The sequence below is a fragment of the Staurois parvus genome, unplaced genomic scaffold (genome assembly GCF_062004578.1).
Source record: "Staurois parvus isolate SC_StPar_1 unplaced genomic scaffold, SC_StPar_1.0 ptg000578l, whole genome shotgun sequence".
In the NCBI taxonomy this organism is placed as follows: Eukaryota; Metazoa; Chordata; class Amphibia; order Anura; family Ranidae; genus Staurois; species Staurois parvus.
In genome coordinates, this window is record NW_028318374.1 from 7,865,001 (window position 1) to 7,886,203 (window position 21,203).

At 40.2% G+C, this 21,203-nt stretch overlaps 1 protein-coding gene and 1 long non-coding RNA gene across 2 annotated transcripts in view; one reads left to right on the plus strand and one right to left on the minus strand.

Moving 5' to 3' along the window:
- The window catches only part of LOC149450248 (vitellogenin-1-like), a 201,681-nt gene that overhangs the window by 179,496 nt on the left and 982 nt on the right, over positions 1-21,203 (minus strand). The window contains exons 3-4 of the mRNA XM_089692207.1: positions 17,107-17,258; positions 4,422-4,673 (exon numbers count right to left, since the gene is read on the minus strand). Coding sequence (XP_089548333.1) covers positions 4,422-4,673; positions 17,107-17,258 — 404 coding nt within the window. The remainder of the gene's footprint in view (positions 1-4,421; positions 4,674-17,106; positions 17,259-21,203) is intronic.
- LOC149450249 (uncharacterized) lies at positions 2,205-20,970 on the plus strand. Its single transcript, XR_016315285.1, has 3 exons — positions 2,205-2,889; positions 17,113-17,200; positions 19,678-20,970. It is a non-coding gene; the product is annotated as an uncharacterized LOC149450249 (long non-coding RNA).

The window sequence follows — 21,203 nt, forward strand, 5'->3', positions numbered from 1 at the left end:
ATACTTATTTCCTTCACTGTATGTGTACATGGACACATAGGCTTTTTTTGAGTTGCGTTCAGGGGCTTTGACAAAAAAATGCCAAAAGCTCCTAAATTCACATTTAGGAGCAGCAGTGGACATGAGGCCTAACACTGACAGGGGTGCTTACAATGATCAGCTGTTATTTGTTTATGTAAAACCTTTAGGAAAACAAAAACGGTTGCTGTAACTGCTTATCAAGTATTAGCTGGAGTTTGTCTTCAATTCTCTTAATGTATCTAAATCTGCTAGTACATCTCACACTCCCCTCCCCGAAGACTGACAATTCTGCTGTCCAAAAAGTGCCCCCTGGGCTCCTTCAACCAGAGCGGGGGTGCTCTAATACAAGAGGTGTGCTACTGGGCAGATCACCAGGTGGAAACAGAGGTGAAAAAATACCTAAAAAAGAAAACTAATACAGTCAATACATATAATGATTGGTAAGCTCCAATATATAACATTTTTGTTTTTGGGTTCTATACAGATTATAATGTATAATTAGTAAGCAATCGTATTAAAACTGAAGTTTAATTTCCCTATATTTTGCTTTTCCTGGTCCTTCCTGTTGTTCCTCATAAACGTTGCTAAGAGAATTTTTAAATAAAACCTTTCTGTTTTCATTACATACTTTTTAGACTCAGTGACATCATTATGGGTTTCAGTGCTTCTCTAGACAATGGAGGCATATCATGGCTGGTAGGAGGAGCTGGCAGGGATGCCCAACAGTTGACACTTTTTGTGTGTCCCTCCAGGCCCCTGCTGACACTAATCTGTGTTTTCTATTACCCTGTTATAGTAGTGATCTAAAGCGCTGAGCAAACTGTTGGCGCTATATAAATCCTGTATAATAATAATAATAATAATCTCTAACAGTCTAGTGTAATGTGTCTCCAGTCTATGACTTTCTTGAAGCATGTTCCCAGCATGTCCTGAGTCTCCAACAATCCTATAGCATGTTGACACTCTCTGACAGTTTCCTGCAGTATGCCTGCAGTCTCTGTAACATGTCTGTAGCCGCTAACCATCTCTTGTAACATGTCCATAATCTCTGACCATCTGTTGTATCATATTTACAGTCTCTGACCATCTCTTGTATCATGTCCATAGTCTTTGATCATCTTTTGTAACACGTCCATAGTCTCTGACTATCTCTTGTAAAAATGTCCATAGTCTCTGACCATCTCATGTATCATATTCACAGTCTCTGACCATCTCTTGTATCATATTCACAGTCTCTGACCATCTCATATATCATATTCACAGTCTCTGACCATCTCTTGTATCATGTCCATAGTCTCTGACCATCTTTTGAAACATGTCTATAGTCTCTGACCATCTATTGTATCATGCCCATAGTCTCTGCCCATGTCCTGTAGCATTTCCATAGTCTCTGACCATCTCTTGTAACATGTCCATAGTCTCTGACCATCTCTTGTAACACATCTATAGTCTCTGACCATGTCATGTATCATATTCAATATCTGACCATCTCTTGTATCATGTCCATAGTCTCTGACCATCTTTTGTATCATGTCCATAGTCTCTGACCATCTCTTGTATCATATTCACAGTGTCTGACCATCTCTGTTATGAGGCCCATAGTCTATGACCATCTCTTGTATCATATCCATAGTCTCTGACCATCTTTTGTAACATGTCCATAGTCTCTGACCATCTATTGTATCATGTCCGTAGTCTTAGACCATCTGTTATATCATAATCACAGTCTCTGACCATCTCTCGTAACATCTCCATAGTCTCTGGCCATATCCTGTAACATTTCCATAGTCTCTGACCATCTCCTGTAACGTCTCCATAGTCTCTGATCATCTCTTGTAACATGTCCCCAGTCTATGACCATCTCTTATAGCACGTCTATAGTCTCTGACCATCTCATGTATCTTATTCAGTCTCTGACCATCTCTTGTGTCATGCCCATAGTCTCTGACCATCTCTTGTATAATGTCCATAGTCTTTGCCCATCTCTTGTAACATGTCTATAGTCTCTGACCATCTGTTGTATCATATTCACAGTTTCTGACCATCTCTGTTATGAGGCCTGTAGTCTCTGACCATCTCTTGTATCATGTCAACAGTCTCTAACTGTTAAATCTAAATTATGATTCGGCATTTATATTGATGGCAAGCTTGCAAAATATATTTGGTTTTTATGATTAGTCATAATTAATATTAATATGTGTAAGTGGTCTTTGACAAATGGTAGTATTTACTATTCTTCAATTATAGCTGAGACCAAAAGATATACAAGTTAAGCTGAAATAGTATATACCAGTTGAAAGTTGAGTAGACTATATTTAGAGATAGTTGGTTAAAAGTATTTGGTAGTTATGTCAAGGTTATTAGAAGTGACTTACTATTACATTACGTATTTTCTGTGTATATTTAGTATACGTCTCTAACACTGATACATATATAGTTTAGTGATTATACATTGATATGTTCTTAAGCTATACTATCTTTTAAATATATAGCTAAGGGTTACATCATTGGTACATCAGCATACATATGTTCCTGTCCATCAAACATCATATGTATAGCATCTTTCCCTTTTATGAAATAGCTTTGCTAAGCAGTAATACTTTCCATAGAAGGTATTATGATCACTAACTATGACGTACATTTGCCTCATAAAAGACCATCGGAACGGACAAGGGACACTCACGCTCACACACACTCTCTCTGATACACACAAGCAACATGACTCTTGCAAACACACGTCTGAGAAGCTGCAACAGGTGCATATTGAGATCACTTCCAGCTACAATTTAGTCACATCCGGCTTCTCCTGCTTTACAAAGTCATTGAGAAGGACAGCATGGAAGGACAGGACAGCCATGACAGATAATGGTGACTTTTTCTTTGAACTTTCACTTGTCATTTTTACAGTAGTTGTATCTACATGGAACTGTTCATAATACGCTTTACATTGTTTATTTGACACCATTGTGTGATAGAATAAAATCACACTTCATTTTTTTATTTCAATGGCTCTTTCATTCATAATCGCCTCAAGACACTAGAAGAAGTATTATATGTGTCTAAAAATCTAACACTAACCATTAATATTTTATTATTATACAGTATTTATAACCATTTATAACCATCTCTTGTATCATACCCACAAATTGTGATTTGTTCTTGGATCAAGTATACAGTTTCCGACCATCTCTTATATCATGTCCATAATCTTTAACTATATCCTGTTGTGCATGTGCGGTCTCTGACAATGCGAATATTCACTTAATTTTATGTGTGGCTTTTTGTGTTTTTTTTGTTTTTTTAAATAGACCTCATAGAGCAGTGGTGATCAACGTTTTTGATATGGGGGGACTCAAGTGTGGCCCCAACATCACAAAAGGGCCACACATAATTTCTTGAAGAATTATGACCATATTTTACTTAACACAGCAATCTCCTATGACCGTCAGCTCCATCTAGTGGCCATAAATAAACACATGACTAAAAACAGCTTTATGTCCACTGGATGGAGGAAATCACTGAATTAAAATGGAAGAAAAGCGCAACTATAATTATTCTTAAAAATGTTCCCTCTTCCCTCCTTCTACCTATCCTGCCTAACCTGTAAAAGTGATCTGTATACTTACTTGTTTTTAATCTACATCTGTCTGGTCATGTGATCCTGCAGCTCTGTGTAAGAGATCCGGGAGCTGTGACGCCACCCATAGGCTCCCATAACTACTGTCGGCGCTCCCACCTCTCCCCTGCAGCAGTCGCTCACTGACAGAGGAGAGCTGGAGCTGCAGGATACAGTATGCAAGTATACATGCTAGGCAGGAAAGGTAGGAGGAGGGGCAAGGGAACATTTTTAAGTTTTAGGCTTTTCTTCCACTTTAAGTAAGTACAGTCAGATTTATTATTATTGCACAGGATTTGTATACTGCCAACAGTTTGCCCGGCGCTTTACAATATAAAGGCAGGCGATTACAATACAGATCAATACAGAAGGAATAAGAGGACTCTAAAGGGAGGAGAATTCATCAATGATGGGCAATTGCTTGTCACATTACCCAATTAATTGTTTTTTCAATGGACCCCTATGTGTGTTCACAAATGTCTTGTTTGCATTTTTTTTATTTCTTCTATGTCACCTGCCTATCCTTGAGCTTTGAAGATTAAAAATGAATGTATATCGTTCCCATACAAGTCTTTGAATTCCTATGGTGGCTCAGATTGCTTAACAAATGCAGAATGTCGCCTTTTCCCGGATGCGACAACGCAGTCTGCTCACAAAAATAAGTTAACGGAATGTAATGTGGTTTATTTTTTGTCTGGGCATTTCCCCTACAGTAAAATGGACTGCAATGTGAATGAGCCCTCAAATGAAAACACACAAAAAATACAAATTTGTAACCACTTACCTCCTGCAGGATATATGAATTCTGAGTCTTCTTGATGGTCAGCTGAAGAATATTTAGAATACCTCTAAGCAGATTAGCTGCAGTCTCTGACAAGCCTTTTGGTATGTACAGCTCTCCAACATGACCGCCTCTGTACTCAAACCTGATTGGTGCAGCAAGCTGTTTCTCCAATAACTTGGTTAGTTTGGGGGAACTTGTAAACTTATTCCTTAGCAAGATGCCATTAAATTCTTGCACCTCTATGTTACTAATCTGGAAGATAAAAAAAACAAATATATAAAAAATAGTTATTCTAAAAACAAATTGAAATTACAGAAATAGATAATAGATCAACTTTGTATTAATTAAAGTGATTCTGAATGCAATTTTTATTTTTTTCTTAACCACTTCCAGTCTGGACACTTTTACCCTCTTCCTGTTCAGGCCAATTTTCAGCTTTCAGTGCTATCACACTTTGAATGACAATTGCGCGGTCATGCAACACTGTACCCATATGGATTTTTTTAGCATTTTTTTGAGACAGATAAAGATTTATTTTGGTGGTATTTATTCACCACTGGGATTTTTTTTTTTTGCTATATAAATGAAAATGTGCAAAAAGTTTGAAAAAAAGTGTTTTTCTTATAAAATTTTGCAAATAAATAATATTTAATCATAAATCTTGGCCAAAATGTATTCAGTTATCTTTTTAGTAAAAAAAAATAACCCAAATTAGTTTATAACCAAAAATTATAATTTAAAAAAAAATTGTTTTTACATTTTTATTTTATGTTATTATATTGTTATTTATGTTTTTATTTTCTACATACTGTCACGCTAGCAGTAGTGTCACCATGGTGACACTGTACTGCTTGTGGGGGGTGATGAAGATTATTTTTTTTTTACACTGATTGCTTTTACACCCATAAAGGATGTAAAAGCAATCATTTCTCCTTCTCTCTGGCTGCATTCTTGCAGCCATTGAGAACTACTGTGTGAGCTGTGATTGGTCACAGTTTGTCACATGGTACAAGGCTGTTGTGAATGGCTTTGTACCATGTGACCTTTGTGATCATTAACAGTTTTCACACATAGTAAGCAATGATGTCAGAAGTGACATTTTGCTTACTACTCTGTATGTGATCACTGATTGGTCAGTCAGGGATCACATGATCGGGACCTTGCACAGAGGTCCTGTACGACGATCAGTGTTCCACTGTGTCCAGAAGACACAGTGGGCACCGGATCGTGGTACTGCGCGCTCCCATGGAGCGCGCACAGTCCATGATGGCGGGTGCCGTTTATGAACAGCAACCCACCCCTGGACTGCCACCGTCCGGCCGTTTATATACAGCGGCCGGACGGCAAGTGGTTAAATAACAAACATATCATATTTACCTGCTGTGTGTAATGGTTTTGCAAATAATAGCCCTGATTCTCCTCTTCTTGGGTCCTCTGCTGGCACTTCTGGCCCCTCCCCCCTGTCTAGTGCCCCCACAGCAAGCCACTTGCTACAGGAACACTCATGTGTGCTGGCTCCCAAGCCGGTGCTGTGTGTCCCTTGACCCCTCCTCACTGGCTGGGATTTACAGCAGCAGGAGATAATGACTCCTGCTGCTGTCTCTGAGCTTGTCAGGAGAGAGAGCCGAGAGAGTCTCCGCTCTCTAGCACTTTGCTGAATCAAGATCGGGCTCAGGTAAGTATTTAGGGGGCTGGCGGAGAAGCTGCATGCAGATGTTTTACCTTAATGCATAAAAAAAACCCTTCTGCCTTTAGAACCACTTTCATTTTCATAATCCTACATTACCTTTAGGCTACTTTCACACTGCTTTGGCGCAAAAACGTGTAAAATCACATATATGTTTTTGCTGCAATTTTACTGCATTTCCGGTGCGTTTTGCACCTAGTGAAAAAAAGACGTGTTTAAAAAAACACACCAAAAATGAATTTTTGATGCGCTTTTGATGTGTTTTTGAGGAATTTTTAATGTGTCTTCCATTTATTTCAATAATGATGTGCATTTTTAATGTAGTTGTTTTACTGTACCAAACATGCACCTAAAATTCAGCAAGCAGGATTTTCCAAAAGTCAGTAGACCCACAACTGATCAGTGTGAAGAGTTCCATAGGATTTCATGGTCATGTATTTTTCTTTCACTTGTTTTTAACACAAAAAAACAAAGAAAAATGGATCAGTACGAAAGCAGCCTTACTGTTGAAGAACCTAACCAGGGTGTTCAAATATGACTTTGTAGTCTAAAAAGCTCCAACGAAGGACCCGGCGCTCTTAGTAATGTAACAGACCTGATTAGACATGGCCCTTTCCCTTCTCTGCAATACAAGTCTGTGCTGGGAAACTTTAGCTGAGGGGTGTGACTGTTACTCAGCTCTGCCAGAATAGAGCCCTGGAGTGTGGCTGTTACTCAGCTCTGCCAGCATAGAGCCCTGGAGTGTGGCTGTTACTCAGCTCTGCCAGCATAGAGCCTCGCAGTGTGGCTGTTACTCAGCTCTGCCAGCATAGAGCCCTGGAGTGTGGCTGTTACTCAGCTCTGCCAGCATAGAGCCCTGGAGTGTGGCTGTTACTCAGCTCTGCCAGCATAGAGCCCTGGAGTGTGGCTGTTACTCAGCTCTGCCAGCATAGAGCCCTGGAGTGTGGCTGTTACTCAGCTCTGCCAGCATAGAGCCCTGGAGTGTGGCTGTTACTCAGCTCTGCCAGCATAGAGCCCTGGGGTGTGGCTGTTACTCAGCTGTGCCAGCATAGAGCCCTGGAGTGTGGCTGTTACTCAGCTCTGCCAGCATAGAGCCCTGGAGTGTGGCTGTTACTCAGGTCTGCCAGCATAGTGCCCTGGAGTGTGGCTGTTACTCAGCTCTGCCAGCATAGAGCCCTGGAGTGTGGCTGTTACTCAGGTCTGTCAGCATAGAACCCTGGAGTGTGAGGGCTGAAAAAGCTTGTTTACTGAGAGAAAAAGGCATTTTATGGTGTTTCTTAGCAAAAACCATCACACATCAAACCATACATTGGTATAGCACTATATAAAAAGTAAAAAAGTGTGAAACTTTAGTTAGGCCTAATGTAAACAATGGTTTCAGGCAACAAGTAAAAATCAATCAGAGAACAACTAACTCTATCCAAGCGCAAAGGAGATTTATTGAGCAAGTTACTGATGGAGTCAGGCAACTATCTTGTGCATAAAATGCATTTATTTAGTAAAGGCAGAGGTAAAAGTAAAATCCAGATAACAAGCAGCTTACATGTTTCAGGCCTCGGGGGGCCTTAATCATGATTAAGGCCCCCTGAGGGCTGAAAAATGCAAGCAGATTGTTTTCTGTTTTTTTTTTTACCTCTGCCTTTACTAAATAAATGGATTTTATGCTGTGAAGGATCCAATAGTCATCAATTGCATCTATTTCAAATCTTCATCGCTGGATTGTGGAGCCTGTTGATCGGTCACAATAGGATTGCCTTTCCTGCTAAACTGGATTATTGGGGTAGCAGCACAATTCACATTTTGAAACTAGGGCAGCCTTTCTCAGCCTTTTTAAATATGGAGGATCCTTTGAATTAGCATTCCAGGTTCAGAGAACCCATGCTAAACCCTACTGTATCTACAGCTCATAGTGCATATTGGTCACTGGGTAGAATGATCCTTACATTTCTGGTCAATGGGATGAATCCCACCCTATAAATAGCTAAAAAGATAATTTCCACCAGTGGTTACTCAATCTGGAAGGGAAAAGTTGCTTATTGCTGAAGGAACCTCTAGGAACCACTGGAAGAACCCTAGGGTTCCATGGAACCCTGATTGAGAAAGACTGATTTAGTGCAAGTTGGAATGTACCTCCATCTGCAAAAAATGTATGTGCGTTTTTTTACTATGATTGTAAACCATTTTCAAGCTTGGACAACTTCCCAGTCAGCAAGGGCTTGGTGCCTGGTTCATATATTGGCCCTCTGGCGTATATTAACCGATTCTTGACTGCGCTATAGCTGTCTTTCAGTGTAGCTCTCCAGTTCTGGGAAGTTACCTATGGACATCTTCCCATGTGCATGCCTTCCACTCCTTTGGACACAGCTGGTCACAGATCACGATAAAGGGCCAATAACAGCGGCCCTTTACCATGTGATCAGCTGTGTCCAATCACAGTTGGTCGCATGTAAAAAGACTTGCCGGTTATCAATATAACTGGCAAGTCTTACAGGGCACAGTGAGTGCATTGTTTACACTGATAATCAGGGCACTGATTATCAGTGCCCTGATTATCACTGTAGCCCCATAAGTGCCAGTCAGTGCAGATCAATATGCACATCAATGCCGCCTATCAATGCCCATCAGTGCCACCTCATCAGTGCCCATCAGTGCAGCATATCAGTGCCCGTCAGTGCAGCCTCATCAGTGCAGCCTCATCAGTGCCTATCAGTGTATCCTTATCAGTGCCCATCAGTGAAGAAGAAAAATTACTTATTTGCAAAAATGTATCACAGAAACTGAAAAAAAAAATATTTAAATAAAAATGTTTCAGTCTTTTTTTCTTTTTTTTTATAAAAAAATTAAAAATACTCAGTGGTGATTAAATAACCCTAAAAGAAAGCTCTGTCAGTCTCAAAAAAAATGATAAAAATTTTATTTGGGTACAGTGCTGTATGATCGCACAGTTGCCATTCAAAGAGTGACAGCACTGCAATCGGAAAATTGTCCTGGGCAGGAAGGGGGTGAAAGTGCCCAGTATTGAAGTGGTTAAATAAGTATGGAACATTTCTGTTTTAGTTAGTGCCATCCCTCCCCATGTTTGGTTGGAAAAAGATAATGAGGGACTGCCCAGGCCATAATATAGATGAAGGGGGTTGTTTTTGCCTACTGGTATGGAAGCAGTGTTATACCAGTTATGACCAACAACTGATCACATCAGACCAACTACAATGGCCACATTCTTCTGTAGCCTTCTGTAAATAACACACTATTTTAAAAAATTTTCAAAATTAGTGATGGAAAGTGGGAATATGTTAATATGGAACTGCCCAGGCCAGGAACATTGGACTAAATATGGGAGGAGTTACATTACATTTTTTAATTTTTACTGATCTCATGTACTAGGCCTTGCGGTATGAGTGCTCTAGGTAGAACACAAAAGGAATTTTGTCATTAATCCCTGCCTCATCGCGGCTCATAATTTTATTGTTTCCTCAAAGAGGCTAAAATAGTGCTGAAATTCTATAAAATGAGCCATCAGGATGTTGAAAACCTTCTAGAACATCTCCATGGGACAAAATCATACAGAAGAAAGCAAGTGGAGGAACAAAAGGTGAACAGGAAAGGGGATGAGGAGTAGAGGGAGGAGAGGGCGGAGGAGTGGGAGGAGGAGGAAAAGGTAAAGGTAAAGGAGGAAAGGGAGGAGAAATAGAGGGAGGTAGATGAGGACGAAGAAGAAGAAGGTGCATTAGAGGGAGGTGAAGGAGGAAAGGGTGAAGAAGGAAGGGGAGGAAGAGTAGAAGGGGGAGGACTTGAAGGAAGGAGGAGGGGAGGAAGAGGCCAATGAGGAGGAGGGCATACAGTAGATCGTGGTGTCACCATCAGCCAAGACACGTGATGGCGTTACCAGTTCAGCAGTGGGCCCCATCCTACATTCTTCCCAGCTTCTAGAAGATTGACATAGTGTGCCACGAAGGATGTGCAGCATCCCTTCCAATACTTACTGGACCACATGTCCGTGGTCATGTGTACCTTGCTGCTTACAATGTAGTCAAGCAACACAGATGCACTACATGCCCTACTGGAGGGCATGGATGATCGTCTAGACAAAAATAATCGTGGCTGTGTATCTGCCACTGTGGTGTAGCATAGGAGTATGATTTTATGAGCAGAAATGAGTAACTGAAAAGTCAGCAGTTGCTGCTATATTTAGGCCAAACTAAATGTGAAGTTAAAAAAATCAATTACACATCCAAAATATGTAATATCAAAATAGGATTTTGCTGACTCTGGTCTTGAAAGTCATACTGTTCTGTAACACCACATAAAGCTTAATAGCATCTCCCAAATATGTATTTTAAGGCATTGGTGTGTTTTCCATGTTACCCTTGAAGTAATATTAGGAGGATCCTCACTGTATGATATTTACCCCTTCCTACCCAGTGCCCTTAGTACAATGTCAGTGCTTTTATTAGCACTGATCACTGTATTGATCTCACTGGGGATGTCAGTGACACCAAGTTATTTCCCCCCCAGTGTCAGAATGCCCACCGCAGTCCCGCTATAAGTCGCTGATCGCCGCCACTACTAGTAAAAAACAAATTTTTAAAACAATTCCAGTATATATACTGCCATTTGTAAACACTATAACTTTCACGTAAACCAATTAATTTACACGTATTGGGATTTTTTTTTAGCAAATACATGGAGCAGAATACATTTTGGCCTAAATTTATGATGAAATTAGATTTTTTTTACTGGATATGTTTAATAGCAAAAAGTCAAAAATATAGTTTTTTTTTTTTCAAAATTGTTGGCCTATTTTTTGTTTATAGTGTAAAAAAATAAAAACCGCACAGGTGATCAAATACCACCGAAAGAAAGCTCCATTTGTGGTGAAAAAAGGACATAAATTTCATTTGGGTGAAGTGTTACATGACCATGCAATTGTCAGTTAAATTAACGCAGCGCCGTATGGCAAAAAATGGCCTAGTCAGGAAGGGGGGGAAATCCTCTGGAGGGCAAATGGTTAAAAATGTTGTAGTAGCTCCCCATGAGTAGCTCCCCATGCCCTTTATTGACAATAGCCGGGCATCCCATAACCCCTATTATCACATCCAAGGTATTTCCCTTAATATGATAACAAAACCCAAGTGTGGGAAAATGCATGTGGCTTGGCTGTGCAGGCTTAGGGGGATCCAGAAACATAGCGAGTAGGTAGCGCTATACTCTATGTATATATACACTGCTAGAACAATGAAAGGAACACTTTGAAAACACATCAGATCTCAATGGGGAAAAAATCATGCTGGATATCTATATTGATATGGACTGGGCAATGTGTTAGGAATGTAAGGATGTCCCATCGTTTGATGGAAATGAAAATGATCAACCTACAGAGGACTGAATTCAAAGACACCCCGAAAATCAAAGTGCAAAAATGATGCAGCAGGCTAGTCCATTTTGCTGAAATTTCATTGCAGCAACTCAGAATGGTTCTCAGTAGTTTGTATGGCTCCCACATTATTATTATTATTATTATACAGTATTTATAAAGCGCCAATAGTTCGCTCAGCGCTGTACATTACAAAGGGGACAGAACATGTGACAGAACAATACCAATACAATGCAAAACATGAGGAGATCGAGGGCCCTGCTCTTTCGAGCTTACAATCTAGGAGGGAGGGGATGGTGGCAATGTATGTGTACATGTGTGCGTTTGTGTGTGTCTGTGTATGCATGTACAAGTCTGTGTGTATGTATGTACATGTGTATGTACATGTATGTGTTCATGTGTCTGTGTGCATGTACATGTGTATGTATGTACATATGTCTGTATGTGTTTGTGTGTATGTACATGTGTCTGTACATGCTTGTATGCATGCCTCACAACGTCAGGGCATGCTCCTAATGAGAGGAAGTATTGTGTCCTGGGGTATTTCATCCCAGATCTGGATCAGGGCATCACTGAGCACCTGGACAGTTGGAGGTGCAACCTGGCATCGTCGGATGGACCGAAACATGATATCCCAGAGGTGTTCTATTGGATTTAGGTCAGACGAGTGTGGGGGCCATTCAATGGTATCAATTCCTTCATCCTATAGAACTGCCTGCATACTCTCGCCACTTATGCAACATGATTTTGAATGTGATTGCTTGTGAACACAGCTACATCCCCAGTTATAAGAGGGTCTGCACACTTATGCAACCACATTATTTTAGTTTTTATGTTTACTTTACCCCCCCAAAAGATTTCAGTTTGTTTTTTAAATGAATTGTACAGTTTATAGGTCACACTAAAGGTGGAAAAAGTTCTGAGATTTGTCTCATTTTTTTACATCACAGAAACCTGACATTTTAACAGGGGTGTGTAGACTTTTTATATCCACTGTGTATATATATATATATATATATATATATATATATTGGTTTGGTGAATGGAGAGGACTTACACTGCTGCTAGTAATGGCTATAACAAAGGCAACTGCCTACAAGATGACACCCCCACAGTCCAGAGGACCAGGGGGTATGCCTATGACAGTCAGGCCACTGATGCCGGTCTTGTGTGACGTGTTGAGTGTCACCCAGACCAGAAGTGCACTGTCTTGTTGGATGAAACACAGGGCACCGAAAAAATAATGAATAACAGGCGAGGTTTTACTTTGTGAGTTAAGAGAAGGCCTAAAAAAGCCTGTCAGTGGACTGATCGGCAGAGGCTCCCATTGCCTCTGCCAATTGGACCACCAATGGGCTTTTTTTTAGAACTTTTTTAAACTCACATAATTCAACACCTGACTGAGAACCCTGCAGAGGTTTCTGGGTCAGGACTCCAAAGGCATAGAGAGCAATCTTTTATATCCTGCATGGAGACAAGGTTTTCTACGGAACGTTGTGTGTTTCTACCCCAAAATGTGATCACAGCCTCTACAGATGTAAGTCATTTTCTTTTTCCTCCTACTGTTAATCCCTTTGAGCTAGTCACTATATTTGAGTCACCTACTATACTATAAGGGCTCTCCCATCTACCTCTTTACTTTTCCATTGATGCCCCTGAACTGCCCCTTGGGCCAATTCTTTGTGGCCCAACCTCTCAGACTCTCGTGGACCTCCACATCCTGGATATCAGGTGAAGCTAGAGTAGTGCTTGAAGGTGACCTCCTGTGTTTTTTTTTTAATCCTGGTTTAGTTTGCTTTGCCTGGGTTTATACCTATTTACTTTAATGGAAATGATTTAATTTCTTTGCTATGACAACTTCCTGAAATGTTCACATACGTATCTATAAAAATTACTGAAAAATTATTTTAAGCAAACATTTAATGAAAACAATCTAAGCTGTATGTGATATATTCATAGCGGCCCCTTTAAGTACAAAGCACACAAAAAAACTGTGGAAATTGTTTTAAATCCAACTTGAGGTTGAAGTGTATTCCCTGAGAAGAAATTTTCTTCGAGAAATCTGGAAGTGCTTTCCACCTAGTAAAGTTTGATACACATCGCCATATATCATGCTGTACCCCTGGGCACCAGCAAAAAACTACACTGCTCAATAATTGGAACAGTAGAACATGTACGTCCTATAGATGGGAAGCAGCCGAGCGCTGCACTCTACCATTAAAACTCGCTGCCAATGAAAGTGTAGTCATTCCATCTTAATACTTTACACATTTCCATTCAATGAGGTTTGTGGGAATTCTGAAGACATGTGTATCAGTCTTTGTATTCTTTAACCGATCTTAAACAAACTTGCTTGTGACAATTACACAAAGGTCCTTTTGTTTGCACGTGTTTTTCTGTCATTGGGTCGACATGTGTTTCTCATTGGCAACAATGGCGTGCTGAAACTCTTGACAAGTGGATGCTGGAGTCATACAATGCAATATGGTGTGGTGGTTTGTGTATATAGCTTCTGTGTGCCACATTTCAGCATAATGGCATGGTTTGTTTCAGTTTTTTTTTTAACCTGGGTCATTTGTGGGTAAGGTACATTATATAGGCTCAGGATGCTAAGGGAGGAAATGATTCAGTAAAGGCTGCCATGTCATGGTAGTGCTGGCTACTGAGGTATCACTTGGGGTAATAAAAATTAAAAGATCCTTAGTGATGTACACTTTTTTCTGTGGTAGTAGCAAGGACCTTCAACAAGGATGGTGTACAGACACGTGTCATGACCAGAGCCAGATCGTTCACAAAGCAACCTAAGCGGAAGCCTAGGGTCTGTTGGATGCCCAGTGGTCCAGGTACAACCTTCATGATCCTGCAGTAAACCAGAAGCTGTGCACCTGTTGCTCTATAAGGGAGGGTACATGTATAGACTTGTAGGCAGTTGATGCCTGATGGTATATGCAATCCCAGTACAGGCAATGCAAATGGGTGACTTATTATCACAATTACTGCATATTGCAGTCTGCATAAGTGTCAGTTGATGGAATGAAATGAGGTGGGGTAGGAAGTAAAGCTCCTACTTTGCCTAGGGCCCTATTCTGCCTTCATCCATCTCTCATCATGGCGATGATTTGCATATAATTAGGGTGAATGTCAGAAAGAGGGATAGATAGATAGATAGATAGATAGATAGATAGATAGATAGATAGATAGATAGATAGTGATAGATAGACTGCTTGTTTTAAAAATACAAAAATCTATTGTGATTTCTACTTTTGTAAGGTACACTTCAGTTAAAACTAAACTTTAGCATAACCTTTCTGCTCAATACCTATAGCAGTAGAGATACTTTACTCACCTTTGCACCTGTAACCATTGTGGAAAAATAAATCTGTAAAGCTAAAAACTAAAATCTCAACTTCTCTGTTTATTTTCCATAGCAGCAAAAACTTGACAGTCTGACTGCTGCTTATAAACAGTTAGAAATGGTCTTAAACCTAATTAAGAGCCTTTGTTTAGAATTTGAGGATAAAGTATTCCACAGTACATGAAGCTACAGAGGCTGGGAATGGCTTTTAACCTCCCTGACGGTATTCCCGAGTGTAGCTCGGGGTAACATTTCAGTACCAAAAGCGGTAACCCCGAGCTACACTCGGGCTTACCCTGCGGCACTGCTCCGGCAAGTGTTCTTCACTTACCTTACCCTGCGCTCCCACGATGTGTCCCCTGCAGCGTCCCCGGCCATCTCCTCCGGCCGATGCCGGCATCCGGCTTCTGTGTCCTGTCCCTGTGACGTCGGGACGTACGGGCGCCGCCGCCGGCGGGAAATTTAAAAATTTTAAAAAATGTCATTTTTTTTTTTTACATTTTACACAGTAAAACATTGCTGTTTCAACCTATTTCACACACATATTGTCCCTAGTGCTTTGTCCTGCGCCCTGCCTGCATTTTGTCTGTTCTTTCTGCCTGGAAACTGAGAAATGTCCATGGCGTCCAAAAAGTGTCCCTTTAGGTCAAAAGCGGTTTAGACCAGCTAGAGAACAGCGATAGTAAATCAGAACCACTTACAGAATTGAGTGATAATGATTCGTGGGGGAAATTCGTCATCAGAAACTGAAAACGATTTTGCGACTGAGCTCAGCGATGTGCGAACTTGGCGCTCTATTTCACATTTCAGTGTTTTTGGTTTGATTATATTATTGAATTAAATTTTTTATTATTTTTATATTATTTTTATGATTATTTATTAAATTATAATTTATGATTTTGTGTTTCAAATTTTATCATACCCGGGATGTTTACTAGACTCTTGTTCGGACAGATTTCAGTGAGTTTTTCCTAAAAATTACAGCCTACAATAAAAAAAATACATATTTCCATGCAAAAAAATGGTACCGCTTTCAGCACCAAAAATCTGAAATAATCATACCGCCAGGGAGGTTAAAAGCTCTTTAACTGCTTATTAAGAATATATGAAAAATGTTATGGACATAGAATGGGCACAGATGCACAGCAAGCCTTTCATTCAGGTATTTGGGGTAGTGAACAAGATCACCCAACTTCTGTATTGTTATTAACCTGGTGATCTGGAACCCCTGAGCTAGCAAACCCAATGCAGACTGTTTCTCACAAACAGAAAGCTTGGTAAATTAAAAAATTGCCAGCATTGAGAAGATTCTCAAAGCCACCAATCAGATTTAAGCCTGCTTCGAAAGTGATTGGTGATTCAGAAAGAGAAAAATTCTTCAAGAAATACCCCCCAAAACCCTTTAAGGTGTTTACTGGATTCTATCATTAATGGATAACATGGAACTCAGGTGAAGGCATCTGATGTATCAAGAAGTGTGTTGGAGATAAAGAAGCCATTGCTACACAACAGATCACCACCACATCCTTCCTTGTTGCTTGGACGTTTCTAAGAGACTTCTAGCTGTTACTGTTCACTTCCACCATCACAGGAGCAAGTTCTTTCTCTGATTCAAACCCCCTCATAAGCTCAGCATTTGAGAGATATCTCCTGTGATGGTGACTTCAGGAGGTATGTACAGTAAATGACCTACACCTATAGCAAGGGCATTAGTCAAATTTTTTCAAAGCTGCACAGTTTGTTTTTATCTCTTACCTGCATAGGCAGTTTTTTGTGAACTAACCCTTTAAATACCATTTTTTGCCTACAATTTTACATGCTGTATGCATTTTATTAATAAAACTGGAGCGTATCTTTGATACAATTGTGCTGTGGAATGGATTATGAAAACGCACACCGGCACGGTATGTGTGCACGCTGTCGGCTTATCAGTCTGGTCCTAGTCTGCAGCACCTGACAGCTGATGATTGAATAATAGATGATTAAATAATAGCCCAGTGTTCAGTTTCGCAGCAATCACATTGATCCAATAAAGGTTTGTTGTTCAGTTCAAATCATTTTCCTTTGTGTTCCCGAGCAGAAAGCAGAACAAATCCTTTAAGTCGGTGGCTGGTGGATATTATCTGGCATATGTTAGAAATTGCATCAAGAGCACTTCCTAAAATAATAGATGTAATTGCATCATGCTCAGCAAGCAAAGCAGAAAATTAAAGTTTTCTCTTCCCACATAGTTGAATACAATGAGAAACTTGTGTTCTCCCTCTCTTACCTTCAGGAAAAGAATTCTGGGAGAAGCCGTGCCGATCTGGGCCCTGCACTTCACCTTGAGGCCTGACTTGGCAAAGACGTCTTCTGGAAGACCGGTCAGCACTTGGCCCTCGTAGGCATAAGTAAAAGTCTTGCTGCTGGGAAATGCCAGCTCTAAAAAAGGATTTTTTTTGATACAACACATTTAGGAATTTTGCGTCGCTTTTTATTCAACAGATATATTTATGAGTTGACACCTTGATGCTTTTATTCATCATTGATTGTGCATTTAAAAGATTTACTGTATTTATAAAACTCATTAGCTGGCTGGATTCACTGGGTAGTTATCTTTTTTAAAGGGGACTTTAGGCAGGGCCATCCTAATAGCATCATGGGCCCCTTGGCAAAGTAATGCACTGGAGCCCCAACCAGCCTTCCCCAATTTATGCACCTACTCTCAATAATTAATGTATAAATAGTTTATAAAATTAAAAACATATTTAATAGTACTTTCAAAAAAATTGATTTTAAACAATAAGAAAAAATGCCATAGTAAGGAACTGGAGCCCCAACCAGCCTTCCCCAATGTATGCACCTACTCTCAATTAATGTATAAATAGTTTATAAAATTAAAAACATATTTAATAGTACTTTCAATAAAATTGATTTTAAACAATAAGAAAAAATGCCATAAATCAAAGACTAATGAACACAAAGGGCACAGTACGGGGGTGGGAGACAGAAGGACACAGTACAGGGGCATAAAAAGTCAAAGTACAGGGGAGATCAGGAGGGCACAATTTTGCGATCAGGAGAGCACAGTACAGATTCTGAGATGCTGCCCAGGACACGGCCATCCCGGGACAGCTTAGCAAAAGGCGTGACTGTCCCAGCAAATCTGGGATACTTGAAAAGCATGATGTAATGCAAGATTATCATGGGGCCCAAATGCACTTGGGGCCCCTGGGCAGTGCCCAGGAGTGCCCATGCATTAAGATGGCCATAACTTTAGGTCTCAGTAATGTGCTGTTTATATTAAGCTTGTGTAGAAGTGACACTAAACAATATTCTTGTTCTCCAAAACAAATCCATACACATCCATTACTTAAAGAGGAACTCCACCATTACTATGGAAAATTATTTTTTAACTCCTAAAACGTGTCCCTGTATAAAGCAAGAAAATAACATATAGCCCAAATAAATAGAAATAATACTGTTCAGATGCCCCCCCCCAAACCTTTATCAGTTGGACCAGCATTATACTGGTGCAGGAAGGACAAAAGCTTATCAGGCTCCAATAGACTACAACAAAATGTTGCCCATTTGCACACAGGTTCCGGCCCACAGTGTGTATAAGTTAATTAAAATGATGTAAAATGACTTTCGATTCTTGCTCTCTACCCATGTAGAGCTCCTCAGACACATTTTGTCCTATTCGTAGCTAAAGACCTCTATGATAAAGCCCTGAATAGGGTGAAAAGCATCTGAGGAGCTCTACACAGCTGAAGCCATTTTACACTCATTTTCAAGAACTTATATACACAGTGGGCTGGTGCCTGTGTGCGGATGGGCGCCATTTTATTGAAGAAAAAAAACACACCATGGAGTCCAGCGTTGTCTTGTTAGTAGGGAAAGTTCTCCATGCTCTGCTCCTCTCCGGCCCAGCCATCTTGAATTCATATCCAGTGCATGTGCAGACACGATGCAGGAATATTTTTCAGGTCTACAGGACCTTGCAGATCCCTGTGCTACGTCTGCGCATGCCTTGAACCCTTTGCATATCCGCAGACACCCCATCACCCTGCCAGTAAACTGACAGAGATCCCGCGGCATGTCTGTTCATGATCCCGCAAGCTGTCTCCTAGGATGAGTGACGAAATCCCAGGAGGCAGTTCGCAGTTGTTTAGAAATGTTGCGACGGATCCCAAAGTGAACTGCAACGTTCCTGCTCATGTGTGGGATCCAGGTACATCATCCTCACCTAGGTAAGAATGATGAACCTGACCTTTAGAAAAAAAAATACTTTTTTTTTGCAATTATGTTATAGGGAGGGGGGAGAGGAACATTATAAAAAGGGTGAAGGTCCACTTTATTGGCTAAGTAATCTATTTTTTCATGAAATTGCTTCTTACTGTGCTTGTTTTCCTCTGTGTAACATCTTATATGAGCTCCTCTTCTTTTTCGCTCTCACATCTGTTTGTTTATAATGAGTAAGTCTCTAAGACTTCTCCAGAGCCTCCCCCATCCTCTGGAACTCTCTATCCCAATCTATCCATCTATCGCCTACTCTGCCCACTTTTAGGCGATCTCTGAAAACCTATCTCTTCGGGGAAGCCTATCCTTCAGCTAATAACCGAATCTTCTATTTCTCCTGTCAGTCCATACCCCACAGTTATTACTATTTGTACCACCAGCCCCTTCCTGTTAGATTGTAAGCTCCAAGGATCAGGGCCCTCCTAACCCTCTTGTATTGAACTGTATTGTTGCTGTATTGTCTCACGTTATATTGTAAAGCGCTGAGCAAACTGTTGGCGCTATATAAATCCTGTATAAAAATAATAATAGTTGCTATCATGTGTACTGCTCTATGCAGACTACAAGTCCCATAGTCCATAGTCCATCTCAGGAGTGAGGAAGAAAGGGTGGCTACATTCCTACATGCAGTGGGACCATGGAGAACGAACAAAGCTACCACCGCCGGCACCACTGGGGTCCCGGCGGTCAACTTTCTTGTCTGGTCAGTATTGTTTTTACCATACCCTTCTTTGCTGAAATAAACGCACGCATGTTTAAGCGGTATCACGCTATTCTGGCCTCCTTGTTTCTCTCTGGGGCTCTCTGGTGAGCTTCCAACTACCTGCAGAATAAAGAGCAATAGGGGACAGAGCCATGCATGACAGCTGAGGTCTACTACGTAGAGATTGACCAGATCTTGTCCTTGATGAATCCTGGAACCATACCTTAAGAGGGGTTATCTCTTACATGCGCATATTGGTTGTGCATCTGGTGAGTGCACAATCTTTTATCAGTTTTGGATATCAACATATATCACCTTTTGATTTTCACTACGTGTCAACAGGGATCCACTTGATCCTTCACCTCACCCTACTCACTGGGAGATTGTGAACTATATTTGTGTGACAAATTGAGACTTATAAGGGGTAGTATAACTATACCCGACCTGCGTTTTGCAGTGATATATTCTTGCACTTTGATATTTTGCATGTTTAATGTACAAGCGCTGCACTTTCTTTATATGTGAACAAAGCTACCCTTTAACAGGAAGTAGGATCAAGCAAAAAAAAAAAAAAGCATAAGATATGTGACTGAATAAGAGGTGGATACCTTCTGTTCTAAGAAGACAACTGTCCTAATGTTATCTCTGAGACGTAGCCCTAACCTAACACTTATGCTAACACCTAACACTAAAGTAAGTCATGCTTAACTTATTAGTGCTAAAAGCTAACAGTCCTATGAGGTTTGGAATTATAAAAACTATTATTATTACAATAAAAATTATAATAATAATAATTCCATAATAGATCTAATAATTAATTAATTAATTAATTAATTAATTAATTAATTTATATTTTAGTACATTGGGCAGACTTAATATATTTTTTCTATCTAGATATTAGTTCAAAGTTTTATAGATTGTCTCTGTGAGCATAAATATATGTCATCAGATGTCATCAGAATCTGGACAAAAAAAAAAGGGAGGGGAGGGGCTCTGACGTCACAACGCTTAAAGGCAACTACACAGCAAGTATATGGGAGTGTGGCAAACACATTAAGGATCCTGCAAATTTGCACAAAAAGCGATTTTAACTTTTCTGTTATGTAAGTGCACTACATTTGTTTAATAAATTATTTAAAAAAAAGATAAGGCACTATATTCTCTTTTTCATTTCATGGTATATATACATGGAGGAAATAGTTTGAAGGGAGCGAAGAGACCCCCTAATGGGAAGAAGGATAACTCCATCCATCCGCCTCCAGGAAAGAGATCCCCAGGAAGCGGCGAGACTCCCTGCTGGGAAAAGGAAAAAACTCCAGTCATCCATCCATCCATCCATCCATCTGGGAAACAGGGATTTATCCATCTGTTCACCTCTGAGT